Source organism: Calonectris borealis, chromosome 2 (genome assembly GCF_964195595.1).
Source record: "Calonectris borealis chromosome 2, bCalBor7.hap1.2, whole genome shotgun sequence".
Classification (NCBI taxonomy): domain Eukaryota; kingdom Metazoa; phylum Chordata; class Aves; order Procellariiformes; family Procellariidae; genus Calonectris; species Calonectris borealis.
Window position 1 is genome coordinate 24,918,335 of NC_134313.1, and position 17,263 is coordinate 24,935,597.

At 36.8% G+C, this 17,263-nt stretch overlaps 1 protein-coding gene across 15 annotated transcripts in view; it reads right to left on the reverse strand.

Annotated features, from left to right (window-relative positions):
- VPS13B (vacuolar protein sorting 13 homolog B) overlaps nucleotides 1-17,263 on the reverse strand; it is a 490,063-nt gene that overhangs the window by 139,106 nt on the left and 333,694 nt on the right. For 12 of the 15 annotated variants that reach the window (XM_075141361.1, XM_075141359.1, XM_075141350.1 and 9 more), the window contains one exon: nucleotides 13,479-13,586. The exons of the other annotated variants lie outside the window; for them this stretch is intronic. In XM_075141361.1, the coding sequence (XP_074997462.1) occupies nucleotides 13,479-13,586 (108 nt within the window). The remainder of the gene's footprint in view (nucleotides 1-13,478; nucleotides 13,587-17,263) is intronic. 15 annotated transcript variants of the gene reach the window in all.

The following is a 17,263-nucleotide window of genomic DNA, read 5'->3' on the forward strand; positions in this document are numbered from 1 at the left end:
TTCTGCAACCCTTCTCATCTGAGAAAATGTTTCTCTGGGAATATTCCATTATTTCCAAGGCCATGAAATAAACACAGTGAGAATAACGAAGCCTAATTTTAAGGTAACCCTTGTCAAGCTGCTTGAGAACCTCTGTCAAACTGCTTTCAAATCTAAATAATCCAAATTTTGTTACTTTCTCTTTACCTTGTTTCTTAGGGCTGTTATCTTGAACTTTACACTCTGTAACCTAATGAGAAGTTTTATAATGCCTCATGTTTTTAAATGTACAATCATGAAAAGAAAAAAAAAATGGAAGCTACATTTACTGATTATTCATGCAAAAACACAGTCCACACATCCCAGGTAATGAGATTGTTGTTAACAATTTTATTAATAAATTAAACATATTAACCAGCTGCAATAAATTTGTGATTCTCCAATTACTGTAGTGCTAACCCACCAGAAAGCATCTCATAGCCCAGGATATCAAAGATATGTGACTACATGCTGTGTGATCTGCTGTTCCCTGAAATGAAAATTCGAAGCTTTAAAACATGGGACAAAACGGAGCAGATATGCAAGATCTGATCAGTAACTGTGCAAACTACAGGAAAGGCAAAATTCTCTGAGAAGTATTTTATTGGTTCACATTTCAATACTTACTGTTTCTGAGACATTACTGTTACCATACACTAAGTTTGCTCTGCTTCTAGTCACTGCAACAAATTTCAAACGCATAATGAAAAAAGTCTTTAAACCCTCAGGAAGCTATCTTCACACAACATTATCTTTTTTATGTGCCAACACACTTTTGGATATCAAGACATACCTAAATTCATCTGATCTATATAAAATACAGAAACTGAGACTGTTTTGGCTCTCTAACACTGATTACCTTAGACTTCAGGAATCAAAAGACATAAGATAAACAGCTTCTTCAAAAGAAACTTGTAAATGAGGATGCCAACTTCTCAAAGTTTCAACATACTAAAAATACTTCCAATTACACAAGCTTTCCATAAGGATACTAACCAGTCAACACAACATCTGTGCAACATGTGCATCTGCTATTTCACACTTTGGCTGTCTGGCTTCTTAAGTAGTATTATCTGGAACTTGTTTTAACAGTTTTCTGATTGTTACTACTTTTAAACAAAATACAAATGGAAAACAAAGTTATATTTGTTTTCAACAAAAATATGGTACTATTTTTTCTCATTCTCCACAGAAGTAATACATGGATAACCTTGACTAAAGTTTCATTAAATTGCTCTTCACTCAAGAGAGCTTGCTCAGTTAAAGTACCACAGGCAAGAAAGAGTGCTATAAACTCCATTAGCTATCATTCCTTCAAATTTTATGTGTGATACAATTGTAATAACACTTTCGTACATACTTCCTGCTGATCATGTTCTTTATTTTCCAGTGAAGTTATAGCAACAACAGAAGGTTGATGAGATTGCCATAAACAGAAATAAACTACAAGAGAACATAAGAAAGAATGGTCCTACTGGGTCAGACCAAAGGTCCTTCTAGACTCCTGTTCTCTGACAGCAGCCATAAGTGGATTCTTAGGGAAAAAGTATAAATAAAGCAAGCATGGAGAAATGCTTCTTCAGAATACTCTTCCAGACTTTCTGAGCCAGCACATTACAGGGTATTATAACTTATCAGAAATGCTTTCTTAAGCCTAATCTGCAGTGATAGAGAATGACTTATATCTTCTGCAGATATTACTGCAATGTCTCTAATGTGACAAATCAGTACACAGTTTGATTCAACCAGGCCAGAAAGGAATCAGCTGCTACAGATGAGTTTTCTATGCCTTCTCCCTCTTGGAGACCTCTCAGTTAACAATTAGTTTGCTGTAATTAGTGTGTTGCCTATTACTCAGTGAAGCCTTTGCTGATTTTGTTTGGGTATCTGTGCAGATAAGAGCCATACTTCCCTCAGCCTTTCCCATTATTGGGATGATTACAAGTAATATTCTGCTCGCTATGAAATATTCAATCTTTACATTAGTTAGACTCAAAAAATATTTTTTGTGGTAAAAGAACAAAATGCCAAAGTTGAAATAACTTTTGCTTCTCCCCCTCCCCCAGTATTAATATCATTTATTCAGGAAGTTGGTGGGTTGTCTTTGCAATTTATCAGAACGTGGGGGTTAGTCTTATGGAACATGTCACATCTGCTGGTGGGGCTTACTCAAAGTTATTGGCCAAGAGCCAGGTCTAGAAGCAAAATATCATCTGGCAGGCTGACGAACACTGCTGAGGCCAGTGCTTGGGTAGCCTAGATGGAGTGCTCAAAAGTCAAATACCTAGAAGCAGGTATTACAAAAGCCGAAAACATTAGCCAGCAGGTCGTGCCTTGAATTTCTGAAAGAAAACAAAGATCTGCCTGCAGAAACCAAAAAGGTTTCCTCCCTTTTTGTTCAACACCACCCCCAGGTGAATGACAGCTTGTATCCATTGGCTATTAGCTCTGACTGCAAATTATGCTTGAAATATATATCAGTTATGAACAAAAATTCCAACCAGACACTTCGGCCCCAGGTCATTCTTTGTGTGACCATTTTACCAGTACATCCAAGTCCATCAATTGTTAAACAGAGCTCTTCTCCTCAACTTTAACAAGATTTTTTTCATGTATTTTGGGAGAAGAAATATTTTTTTAAGCATCAAATTTGTGCAGGATCTACTGTATTCTAATGGCTAGCAACACATAGATACAATAACAGCAAGTACATTCAAGAATTTTGGAAGCTTTGTTCATTGCTCAGGCAGAAATAACAGAATGCCAGAAAGGGGCAGGGGAGATCTGAGGGGGATCCAAAACAGGGACAATTTTTTGGTTTCTACTTCTACTGTCATCAAATATTTCCAGATTTGCAAAAACTGATTGTTGAATGCTGCATTCATCACTGCAATTAAAAACTTGTGAATAAGAAAAGAATGATGGATGGAAAAGATGATTAATTTGGCTATGATTCTTTCATGAAATAGCTTATGTTGGTTTTTATTAGTATATTAACTACCTATCTGAATTTCAGATTGTATGGGATAGGTATGGACTTGTAGCCTATTGAAGTGTGCATTTGGGCTAATAGAAAATAAACAAACAAGACTATGTAACCTGACAAATAGGGATGGAGGGGATAGGAAGAAATACACTGGCAGAAAATGGGTGAAGGCTTTAGATGACATCCTCTGGAAAATACTTCAGATGTTTAACCTGCCTTGAATTTTAAAAGAAAGCATCTTGTGTTCACTAGTGTAACCGATTTCTCACCTAGAGCCATAATCCTCAGAGAGATTTTGTGAGGAAGAAGTAAGTATTTGAAAGTACCTATTAAGTTCTTCAGGGAAGATACAAAATAACTGCGCTTTGTATTCTTAATTATCTCCAATGCAGAGTTATTAGACAGGAACATTCTTTGGGGTAAATTTAAGCAAAATTATTATTTGTGTAGAAATTAATATTTTTCCAAAAGTCTAGCCTTAGTTTGAAGCTTATGGAGGAGTACTTTGTATAGAAAATAGTTGCTAATGACCTCAACGGTCATATTTGATTGAGGAGTATAAGATTTACTGACTTGCAGTAAGATATGTTATCCATGCATGCCTACAAGGACAGCAGCAGACCAAGATGAGTGTTGGTTTGTATTTCATTTCTTTTTCAAAGAGGAGTTCTTGTATTTTCCACTTCTAAATGCCACTATGACCAATAGATGGTCTCTTGCCAAAAATCTCCAGGTGGTAAGTGATGGACACCAGGAAATGGATTTGCCAGACTAAGAAATAAACTCCTTGAGAACTCACCTGTTCTATCACTGATCAGCAGTAAAACTAGTTATCATTTATATTGGAAAGACTTTTACCAGAATATTAAAAATTTTCTTAAGAACGAGGAAATATCGTCCTTTTAGTAACATTGCACCTATAATCTTAGGCGCATCACTGAATAAAATCAGGACATTAACTGCACTTCACTCTTATATTTGTATTTCTTTTCCTATCACTTCTGTTTCTGTTCTCCATGTGCAGGTATTATATCTTCTTCTTGTAAGAATTTGGCATATATTAATTCTGAAAAAGTGAATAATTATGAAAAGGCAGCAACATTCTTTGCCCCTCAGGTAATTTATCAACCACCACATATGTGTCCATACTTTAAACCTGTCAAGCAGATCAAAGCAATATTCTTTGCAATAATAGACTATACTTTATGAAGAAGTCAGTACAATAGGTCTACTGTACATCAAAGATGAATTTATAAAAGGGTATAAAGCTAGGGCTTATAATAAGTAAAAACACAGCACTGGAGACCTGGCATGAAACTTCTTACAGAATATTAAAACGCTTAAAGAAAAAGAAAGATTTACCCATAAATCATCACTTCTTTATTATTTTTGTCTACACTAATCTTTACAACATTGCCCTACAAACCACCAAATATAGTCCATTTGGAAATCACACCTCTGAAGTTTAAACAAGGGGTTGCTACTTAGATGACTGTCTATATTTATGTTACCAACGGATAAAACAGAGAACCACAATGTATTTTATTTTTGAGGCAGGAGACAATTATTTAATCCTTCTATTTACCAAGAACTTCCAGTGAAATCAAGCTTCCTAACTAAGATTGATGATGTTTATAGTTGCTCAACAATCCTCAGGATTTATCTAGTCAAATATTTGGCAGAGTGTGAAGTTTTTTCACATCTTAAATGCTGTTTTTTTTCCCAATTTTTCCCATTCTTCTCCTTCAATACTCATGAAAAACATTCTTCCAATGAGATTCAAAGCAAGTGTATATCCAATGTATTTTCTCTTTATTCTTCCAGCTCTGAAATATGGTTAACTATTTCAAATATGGTTTCCAGACAAAAGGGAAAAGAGGTAACACAGACTGCCACTCTGACAATTGGGCATTAACAGCAATTATTGAATTTCTAAAGTAATAGATTGTCATTTTTAAGCAAGAAATAAGACGCACTTTTTTAACTGGAAAAGAATTGCTTATTGGAAAAGTTTATGAATGACTACAGTGGATTCTCTACCACTGAATTATTTTATTATTTTTAGAAAAGTTATTTATGAAACAGATTATCATTTAAAAATATCTCTAATTAAAAATTTCTCTTCTAAAGATGAATTAATTGAAGGAAACCTTACGGTCTGAAGTAATTCCAATCACAGTGATCTCCACTGTCACCTTAATCAAAGATTCTATAAAACTCTGAATTGATAGAAAAGCCAGCACACCTGTCAGCTTTGCTTCCAGTGTTAGACAACTTCCCAAAGGACATCCTCTTTACTTGCCCAAATCAGTTTTAATGCCATTTCTTTCAGCCTTAACACTAACTACTTGTCTCATTCAGGTTAATCACATGGCTTATTTGTCTGAAATTGCACCCCTATCTATTTTCCAATTAATACTTCTAATTTCATTTTGGCAATTTATCTGTTTTCATTAAAGTTTGTTAAATCTCCTAATTTACTTAAGTTCATAAACCAGTAAAAATTCCAGTTGTTAGTTCTACCTTAAATAGTGACTAAAATCAAACAAATCCAGTATCAACGTCAATCCTTCAAAGCCCACTTGATGCCTCCAACAGAAGCCATGTGCACTGATGATTAGATAATCCCTTAATGAAGTCAGACTCATTGCAATTGATGAAACAGTGTCATTCAATGTACCCATGCTTGGAAAAAATTAAGAGGAAGTGGACTGGCTTAAGTTATTGAATTAATTATTGGTTATTTATTGAATAGGCACCTGCTATGATCCAATATCATTCTAATCTGCAATGCTAAACTGTTGAAAGGAGAAAGTTAAGAACAGCTCTTGGCACTTGGAAGATTATAGCAGGCTAATCAGTAAGTGAAACAGAACTCTAACAATCCTCATCATTCTGCTTATATAGCCATAATAAAATATTCCAGAAATTCAGCAATGCCAAAACTTCAACTCTTCTAATTTCACTAATAGAGCAACTAAAACTTACAACTACATTTTGATCTTATGTTCAAGGCACATGTACAGAATTCTATTTTGAATTGTAATGTTCTGATAAAAACTAACAACCGTCAGTATTATGTCTTCTAGTCTTCCTAAATAGTTTTTAATGTCAGTAGAATCAGAGATTAAACCATCTAGTTGAATTCACACTGAGAAGAAAAAACATTTTCTGGGAAGTCATAGTCTTACTACCTGAATAATTGCAGTTTACTGGATTAAGGATGTCTGTGGGTTTTGAGACCCATATACAGATTGTTCCCAATTATAAACATATATAAAGGAAAACTCAGACATACCATAAAAGATATTATAACTCTAATTACTGAGAGAAGCTGGCAGCAAAGAGCCTACTTTTATCTAAATACTGACAGAGATAGAGTTTTATTTCCTGCACTATTAAATGTTCTTTGTGACCTTTCATTAATTATACTTTTAAAAATCTTCAGATGTCTTTGCAAAAAGAATATAATAAGCTCCTGAGTACTGTCAAATCAAAACATGCTAAATTGTTGTCTAGCTTTGTCAGATAATCCAGCAGTAAGAAAGAACTAGGAGAGCTCGTCCTTTTTAAGCCTAAAGAGCAAAATTATAAATTCAGCTTTCAAGACTGCCTTGAAGAACTGATTGCCACAGATTCCTAGTAATAACAAAAGCAAATAAATGTAAAGACATAGAAATATTTTAATACTGGCCTCAATTGAGGGTCAATATCCATTTTTATATATTGTAAAAACAGAGGTAAAATTGAAAAGGAATCCAAGAGATCCTCTCTAGCAGATATCAAGTAGTACCCATGTTTTTAAAAACAGGGAAAAACGATGTGGTCACTTATGCTAGGCAAATAAAAAAAAAAAATTCAGGATGTGACCTCTGCTCTATTTACGTATTTCAGAGAATCTTTAAAAAACAGGGCCTACATTCTTTAGGTTTGTGAAGTTATTGGTAGGAACATAAAGTTGTTAGGCACAGAAAGACTTGTAATTTTCTGTTTGCATGCTTTTTAAGGGGAGAAAATGAATTTGTTGGTCCTACTTTGCACCAAAGAGGACCTGCATTCAAAATATCATTAATATAGCAACATACATTACTAGAATATAATTGCCCTAATTGGAGTGTTAATACAGCTAATTTCTCTTCCCATTTACTCCAAGCACCAGTGCACTTTATCAAGAGTAAGATAAACGTCAGATAGAATCATAGAATCATACAGGTTGGAAAAGACCTCTAAGATCATCGTGTCCAACTGTCAACCCAACACACCATGTCCACTAAACCATGTCCCTAAGGGCCTCATCTACACGTCTTTTAAATACTTCCAGGGATGGTGACTCAATCACTTCCCTGGGCAGCCTGTTCCAAGGCCTGACCACTCTTTCAGTAAAGAAATCTACACTAGTAGCTTCTAGTCATGTTTTCAAACACTGAGAGATTTTAGAAATATCTATTATTAAAGACAGGCATACTCTAAATTACAGATATATACTGACTCTCACAAAAGACTGTAAGGTACTTAGAACATGTACAAGGCATGTTTTATATGTTACCTAGCACATATCACCAAGGATTAAACATAGTTAATTTATATCCAAAGTGAGATCCAGACAGAAACTGTTAAAAGTATTTTGTGCTGAAAACTTACCCATTGTAATACTGCTGATTCGTACTCATTTGTTACAAGTCAACAAGAATATGGGGAAAAGGCAACCATTAAATTCTTCCCCTTCTCTTTGGAGAAAGAATATCACTGCTCACAGCCAGACATGTAATGACATTCCCATAAGTTATTTATTCCTATAAATAATGAGCTGCACATGTGCTTTTTTTGTGTTGGACTGAATGCTAAGTGGATTATTGCCTTTCCAACACTTGAATCTAAAGTTCTTAATTTTATTTGAAGCCCAGATTTAGACCATCATGCTGCCTTAGGAGGCTGGGGGACGAAAAGCACAAATACAAATTTCCTATTTGTCTAAAACCCTAAAAATCCCACACAATTGCTTTCCTGACTCCAAAGGTCAAATGTTTAATAACACATCAAAACAGGCAGCTGCAAACTCAGGGTATTTCCAGTCTTAATTACTTGACTGTTTAAAACCCTATCCATAAGGTTATCATAATCAAGTATGGATTATTATTATAATTTATAATCTGGAATTTTACACTTCAAATTCATATAGTCCTGGGCTAAAGGCAAGGACCCAAAAAAATCCATTTACTATAATCATGATATTTTAAAAAGATAAATTACTTGTATCCCATTTTTACTACTAGTACATTGAGACAGAATTTAATTATATAGTTTTAAGATTTTTCAATTTGACTTAGAAACAGAAATTACTTTGTCCACTACTAAATGAACCCAAACACTTGGAGAACCCTACATTTCTCTATAAAACATTAATTATGTTGGCTGAACAGCAGGGATGGGTGTGCATTTCTGTAAAATTTATATAAGAAAATCAGTTCTATTTTCAGTGTGTGAGACACATGTGTAATATCCATGGTACCTAATGCAAAACATCAAAAGAAAAAATGTTTTCCTTCCAGTGACTGGTGTCAAGCAGGTCATATCCCTTTATGGTACTAAACATCTGTTGGGCGTGAATTAATTTCAGTGGCATAGGTTTTCTTAATGAGCGATGTGCCAAAATTGTGATACAATGTGGATAGCCACCTGCTTTCAATCTGCTTAAATCCAGTCCCTTGGAAAACTTTCCATCCCTTTCCTCAGGATATCCTCATTTACACATTAAAAAAGGCAAATGAAATATTAATTATATAACAGCGAGAATTCAGCTTAGAATAATATGGACAGGAATATTCAGGAATGTCATAGTTTGGTCACTGCAATTTTTTTTTAATATGCTAAACTTGCTTGCATAAAGGAGACTTCATTTTTTTTCTTTAAAAATAAAGAACAAACATGCTCTTCAACTCCTGCTGTTGAAGAGCCACAAATGACTGTTCAACTCAGCCATTAAAAGATTTTTTCTTTCCAACGAAACAGGTTAAATACTTAAGCAAAAGCTCTCTAGGCATGAGCCCCAGTCAGGTGCAACAGAGAGAGGAGGTGCTGAGAAACCTGATGGTTCTCTGAAGTTCGTTCACAGCTGAGGCCTCAGGGACCAAAGAATAAATATATCAGCAGTAGGCTCTCTTCTCACAAGTAATTATATTACTGACAAGTAATTATATTACTTGTGAGAAATAATTACAAGATAACTGTAATTGTGAGAAGTATTATTACAAGATAGTTCATTAACTATTGATAACTTCTCACTGTTTATCCAGGGTAAAATAAACTAGATAAAGCATAGATTGCCAATCCATGTTTCTAAGTTACAATGAAAATGTTTCAAATTTAACTCAAAACTGCAAAGTTTGTAACTAACAAAAAAATAATGAGCAGATCTAAAAAAAAACCACCAAAAACCTGAAAATTCATTATGGAAATAGGAATGGCTGTATCATTGCTAAGAAGATTAATTTCAGAGGGGAGAGGAAAAGAGGAGAAATAGCCATATTGTCAGCTGGCTGAGCTGAACTTCAACTGAAATTTTAAAATGTTGGGGTTGTTTATTTTAAGTTGTATTTTGGACAGTGACTTAAGAGCAAGACACGTGAAAAATCAGAACTTTATCAGGCAACAAGCTCACTACAAATAAGTATGTCTCTGATTTCAAACCTGCTCCCCATTTTGATGGGTTTTCTCATCAGACTTGGAATATTGTATACAGAGAGTATGTTGTAAGATTGTGGCTTTAGGTAATTGAGAGAAAAGTCTGTTCTGCAGAAAAAAGATTCCCACTATTGATAAGCAATGTGCTAGCTGGGAACAAGAGTTCAATTCAGTGTGTGTGTGTCTAGTCAAGTAAGTTTCCGTGGGTTAAGGAAGAAAGTCCTCACCTAGATAAATAACTGATCAATTCGTCTAGATGGATCAACTAAGAGTAAGAGTACAAGGCCAATTTAATGATTCGTGGTTATCAGTGTACTCTTATAGTGATCTATGCTGGGGCTGATCACATTCAATATATTGATAAATGGAAAAAGGAATGAAGAGCAAGGTGAGAAAATTTTCTAAGTATATTAACTTATTCAGGGGCCAACTGTGAAGAACTAAAAACCCTAGAATGCTGAATGACAGGGCAATAAAATAGCAGATTAAATACAATACAGTAAAGTGATGCAAGCAGGGAAAAAAAAAACATAAAAGGAATATAAGAAGACGGCCTCCAAGTCAACTATTGTCACCTAAAAACAAGTTCTTAATCTTATTACACACAGTTCTATGAAAGGATCAGGTAGGAAAAAAGGAAAAAAGGAAAAAAGGAAAAAAGGAAAAAAGGAAAAAAGGAAAAAAGGAAAAAAGGAAAAAAGGAAAAAAGGAAAAAAGGAAAAAAGGAAAAAAGATCAGTAGCAGACATAAACCCCCAATTCTCTTATCAAGAATTACAGGAAAGGGAGATGGAAGAAAAGGGAGAACATCACTGTGCCAACATATAAATCTATGTATGCCTGTCTGTATCTTGAATATTGGGTGCAATTCTGGTCTGGGGGTCCAATTCTGGTCTGGACCATGCCCCACGTATTCCTCAAAAATGGACACTGTAACACTGAAAAAGAGCTAGAACAGGTTAACAAAAATAACTAATGAAATGGAACAGTTTGTAGGGAACAGTCCTAGTTGAAAAAAACACTAGGATTCTTCAACCTGGGAGAGACACTGAAAACAGGGTATGATCCAAGCATGTAAGAAAAAATGGCCCAGAGACGGTGACTAAGAACTTTTTTTTTTTCCCCTAAGATAAGAACTTCATGAAAAATAAGTAAAAGGAAATTAAAAAAAAAAAACCAAAAACAAAAAAACCAGGAGGGGTGGGGTGCTGTTCCCACGGCGTATAGTTAGCTGTGGAACTCCTTCCTAGAGGCTACTGCAGATGATGAAAGTTTAGATGAATTTCAAAGGCAACTGGACAAATCCATGAGAAAAAAACTACTGAAGATTATCAAGAACATAGACATCACCACTATCTCTGCAAGTGCCTGAGCTGCAAATACTATATTATAGCTGGGAAAATATTGTAGGGATGCATAATTAATGTATCTGTTCTTATATTGTTTCCAAGTCATATGCTAATGTAGGGCTAAATAAATAAGCCTCAGTTTAAGCCACTAGGGCCATTTCTATATCATGTGCCTCACATATCAACTATATTTACCTAGTTATGTCAATCATGTTTATCTAGTAATGGGTCTGAACTCTTTGTCTTAATACCTTTCTACATTCTAAGCAGTAAGCTCAAAAATATTGATGAATTTGTCACAGGAAGTACTTGTGAAAATTTAGGGTATTTACAAAAACAAAAAGACCAAGCTAGAAATTTATAATGGTGCTTTCTAGATTTAACAAAACAAACAAATGAAAAACCCCAGGATAATATAGTACAAAAGGAATAAGTATGCCATCCCTTCCAAAAGATGATCCAGGAAAAACCCAACAGATTTTGAACAAAAGCAAATCTGCCAGTGAAACTATCAAGCACCAAAGAAAATCTTTACTTTTTGTAGCCTTTTAAGTAAGAAAAAAAACCTGCAGAAGGTATCATGATATTCTGAAGAATTTTTCTTCCTATGTGAGAAACAGGACAAGTCTTAAATAATTTCAGAAGACACAAAGTCGCATTCATCCTTGCTTTTATTACTTAATTTCTAAAACAGCAACTCTGCACAATGAAAAAACTGGAGAACTGCATATGAATATCATGAGCGAGTCAGGTCAAGACTACTGGAAGTTAAAACACTTATGTGTGGATTTCTGGAACAAAGTAGACTGTAGGAGACCAAGAAGAAAGAGTGAAGTCAGGAGACTGGGAGAAGGAAAGAATGTTATATTAGCTTTATGACTTAAGGGTGGGTTTTCTTCTGTGGCATACTGGACAGAATACATACATAGATCAAAGAGCATCCCCATCTCTGGCTTTCTTAATGATGTGGTTCATCCCTGCCCCCTTAAAATATGTTTTTTATTTTGTTAAAAAGTATAAATATTTAACTTGCTTGAAAACACTGGTTTCAAAAATAGTCATGTGTTATTCTTTATACATGGTTGTTTTTAAAGTAGACTTAATATGATGATTACTTGATATTAATGAATAACAAAACTAATTACTGTCGGTAAATCCACATGACCCAGGCAGTCTTAATACACTGAATTTCCTCTTTATTTAATAAAAAGAGATTTACCTTCTTAATGATTTTTAGGCTTCAGAGAATGCAATTCACTAATTTTTGCCATTTTAACTAAGTGTGGCTTATTTTTTGAAATCCAGGGCAGATGAATAGAATTTACTGAACTCAAAATCACATAGATTGGAAATTGATAGGGGGCTGTTACGATCAGTTAGAGACTATAACATCAGAACCAGTTCAATCATAAAACCACAGCAAGTAGTCTTCTCCTGATAAAAAAAATCAGTGAAATTACCCCAGCTCAACATCTTTTTGTCATGTTCCTTGGCAGTGTTCTACACCAAATAAGATTCTTCCTAACATCCAAACTTGAATAATGTTTCCTTTCATTTTTAATTATATAACTCTTTGTATATGTCTATAATTCTTTACACAACTCTAGATGATTCTACTTCAGCCTTGATGTTTGCACTTCTCCAATATTTGTGGCTTCACAGCTCCAAAACACTCATCTTGCAGCCAAGGTGTATGTATTTGACTCTTATGATCCAATCCCCGCCCCATAAATCATATCCAGAATCCCCAAATATTTTGTTGTCTTTCTTTGGAATACTGGTTAGCTTCAAAGGGCTGCTTGCTGGAAGAGCTGTCATCAGCCCACATAGCTGGCACCCTTGAGTGCTCACCTTGCTGGAAAAAGAATCAGCAGGGAAGCCTACAGAAAAAGTGCTACAGAGAAGCAGAAAGAGAGACAAGCTTTATATATTCATAATTTTTACTTGCACATTTACTGCAAGCAGTAGAAACTATTGGCTCTGAAAAAATACAAAGCATTGCTAAGTATCAAAAAAGACGAATGCAGCTAAGTAAGAAAGCTAAGCTGAAAAAAGCAAAGCTTCTGACTGACATGCTTTGCCCTTCCTCAGAATCCACAAAGCAGATATCTATCTATCAGATTACCTGATTACCTTCTATGATAAAATGGCTGGATCTGTGGACAAGGGTAGAGCAGTGGATGTCATTTACCTCAACTCTGGCAAGGCTCTTAACACTTCCACAATATTCTTGTATCCAAGTTTGCACATTACAGTCTGGATGGGTGAACTACCAGATGGATAAAAAACTAGTTGAATGATGGAGCTCAGAGGGTACTGATTAATGGGAAACAGTGAATATGTGCAAGGGCGGGGCTGCTATCCATAGGGACCTAGACAGGGTAGATGAATGAGCCAACTAGGAACCGTAGGACATTAAATGAGGAGAAATGTGAAGTCCTGTACCTGGGAAGGAAGAACTTCAGCAATGATACAAGTTGGTTGCAGAGCAGTCCTGGTGGACATGAGCCAGTGATGTGTCTGGGCAGCAAAGGTGGCCAGCAGCATCTTGGACTGTATTGGCAGAAACATGGTCAGTAGATTGAGGGAAGTGATTATTGCCCTTTACTCAGCACTCATGAGATCACATCTGGAATACTGTGTCCAGTTTTGGTCCTCACAGTACAAGAAAAATATCAGCTGAGTTCAACAGAGGGCAACCAAGATGGTTGCAAAATCAGACATCTTGGGGCAGGTTTGGAAGACAGGTTTCATACATTCTGATTTGGAAATGCAAACTTTCTTGGTTTCTCCATTTCTTTTTGTACTTTCCCATGAGGAATATAGTTTCTTCTGTTTCTTCCTACTCTTCTGTCAATCATGCTTAACATCTAATAGAAATATTGGTGAAAATCCTCAAGTGCTATGAATCACAAGCTCTAAATCTGCAAAGCAAATAGGCACTGTGGGAAAAAACCATCTTAAAGCTATTTTCTATGAATCATCTTGCTGAATAAGACGGTGTTGAATGCAAATGCAAGAGGGACACTGCAGCGGGAGAAATAGAGCACAGGTTCTGTGTATCACTATGACCTGCATAATAGCCTAGGTAATTTGCAGTACTTCAGGAAAGCCTTCGGAGGATGGATAACTTCAGCTCAAGTTTTCTCTTAAAATATCAGACAGAACATATCCAAAGGTGTTTGAGGAAGCGGCCAGTGCCACTGCTGGGATTTTCCTTCTCATATTTGAAAGAACATGTTGTCTGGGAGACTCTTTAACGTCTGGAAAATGGTAAATGTCATGCCCATCTTCAAAAAGAGCAAGGAGGAGGATCCAGGGAACCTACTTGATAGTCAGCCTCATTGTAGACCCTCGGAAGGTGTCAGAACACATTTTCAGAGAAGCCAATTCCAGGCACTTGAAGGACAAAAAAGTTTTTGGAGACAAACAACACATATTTACCAAAAGGCAAATCATACCTTACCACAATGATTGCCTCCTATGATGAGATGATTGATTCTGTGGGTAAAGTACTGGATGCTGTTTGCTTTGACCTTAGCAAAGTTTGGACAGTGTCTTCCACAGCAGACTTGTATCCAAACTGTTGGATCCGAGTGTGAACTGAATGGGTGGACTACAAGGTGGGTAAAAACCACACTGGACCGCTAAAATCAGAGAGTAATGGCCACTGTTCCAAAGTGTAGCTGAACTCTAGTTACAGAGTGACATTCCTCAAGGTTTGATGATGTTTAATATCTTTTTTAAAGACCTTGGCAATGATACAAAACATACCCAAAGAAAGTACAGAGATGACATGAAACTGGGGGGAGTTGTTGATACACTGAGGGGTAGGGCTGCCATTCAGAGCGACATTGACAAAATGGAGGAATAGTTTAACAGAAACTTCATGAAGGTCAAAGGCAAATGCAAAGTCCTGCACCTGCGATGGAAAAATCCCAAACCAAATACAGGCTAGAGGCCAGCTGCTATAGAGCAGCTTTGCGGAAAGGAACCCAAGGGTCCTGGTGGACAACAAATTGAACATGTGATAGCAGTATGCCCCTGTAGTGTTGAAGCCTAAGCACTTACTGGGCAGCATTAACAACAGCATAGCCAGCAGATCAGAGGTAAGATTATTTCCTTTTATTAGATACTTGTGAGTCCACACCTAGAGTTCTGTCTCTAGCTTTGAGCTCAATAATAGAAGAAAAAGATTGACAAACTTGAGTGGGCAGAGGACCACCAAGAGGGTTAACCGGTTAAAGCACAGGATTTATGAGGAGAGGATGAGAGAACTACGTTTGTTCAGATGGAAAAAGAGAAGGCTAACGATGGTGGTGGGGTATCAAATTACTGTTTCCAGTCACCTAAAGCAGGGTCATGAAGAAGATGAGGTCAGACTGTTCTTGGAGATGTATAGCGAAATGTTGAGAGGCAATGGTTAAAAGTTGTATCAAGCAAAATTCTGAATGGATATAAAGACAAAAACTTGCCAGAGCGAGCGTAGTTAAGCACAGGACAATTACCCAGAGGGGCAGTGCAACCTCCTTCCTTGGAGATAAAGAAAGATTTGACTGAACAATGCGCTGAAAAGCCTGATCTAGCTTTGACATTAGTGTTCTTTTGAGCAAAAAAATGGTCTCCAGAGGCATCTTCCAACCTAAATTATGTTTTGATTCTTGCAATGAAATAATTAGCAGGTGTGAAGTATGAATAGTCATGTATAGGCTCCAGGCTTCATTCCTTGAGATGAAAACAGCAGCATACAATGTGTATTATGTTTCCCTCTGCTGACTAAAGGAGAAACATGAAGATAATAATGAATGTGCATATATTAGAGGGTGGGGTGGCTTCATATAGGCACATGAGACTACAGAACACTGAAGAAAGAACTGGACAAAAAGTAATCAACTATTGGATTTTACATTTTCAGTATAGTGAATCAAGATATAGTCCTACAACTTATTAAAGAGAAGACAAACACCACCTTGAACCAGAAATACTCCTATTACTCATTACAGGAGATCTCAATAACGCAAGGTAGATATCAATGAAGAACAAACAGGTATCTTGGGATGTAGTCAACAAAAACCTTTCTGTAATTATGTAGTAAATTACTTTTAAGTTTTTACAGTCCACATCAGTTATGCAGCACTTCTGCACAGCGCCATGTCAAAATTAAAATTCTTGGCACCCATTCAAACCTTCTGATTCTATCTATTCCACTGACAATGGGAAAACAGGGCTCCACAAATTATTTATTGAAGATATTCCCATATATACTTATTTATAATGTTCATCTGCAAAAGAGGCCCTGTGTCTGCAAAGTATCCAAGGAAAAGAAAGATACACTGCATTTCTTTTCTACATCTTTCAAGTTTCAACATGGTAATGGAACAAGGCCCTTTATTTCCCTCTACCCTTGGGAAGGAATAAAGGAGGGGGGCATGATGTGATGTCTAGATTAGCAGGATACAAACAACAGACCAGTTATCCTCAGGGTATTCAGCCCCCCTGAGCTGGAAGACAGGGACAGCGAGCAGGATAAACCCCCCATAATCCAAGAGGAAGCAGTTAACGACCTGATACGCCATCTGGATGCTCACAAGTCTATGGGGCTGGATGGGATCCACCCATCCACCCAACCCTCCACTGAGGGAGCTTGCCAAGCCGTTCTCCATCATTTACCAGCAATCCTGGTTAACAGGGGAGGTCCAGAACAACTGGACGCTTGCCAATGTGACTCCCATCTACAAGAAGGGCCGGAAGGAGGATCCGGGGAACTACAGGCCTGTCAGCCTGACCTCGGTGCCGGGGAAGATTATGGAGCGGTTTGTCTTGAGAGTGCCAACAAGCCATGTGTGGGACAACCAGGGGATCAGGCCTAGCCAGCACGGGTTCATGAAAGACAGGTCCTGCCTGACCAACCTGATCTCCTTCTGTGACCAGGTGACCCGCCTAGTGGGTGAGGGAAGGGCTGTGCATGTGGTCTACCTGGACTTCAGTAAAGCCTTTGACACTGTCTCCCACAGCATTCTCCTGGAGAAGCTGGTGGCTCACAGCTTAGATAGGTACACTCTTCGCTGGGTAAAAAACTGGCTGGACGGCCAAGCCCAGAGAGTTGTGGTGAACGGAGTTAAATCCAGTTGGCTGGATTTAACCACCACATTCACGAGTGGTGTTACCCAGGGCTTGGTATTGGGGCCGGTCTTGTTCAATATCTTCATCAATGATCTGGATGAGGGGAT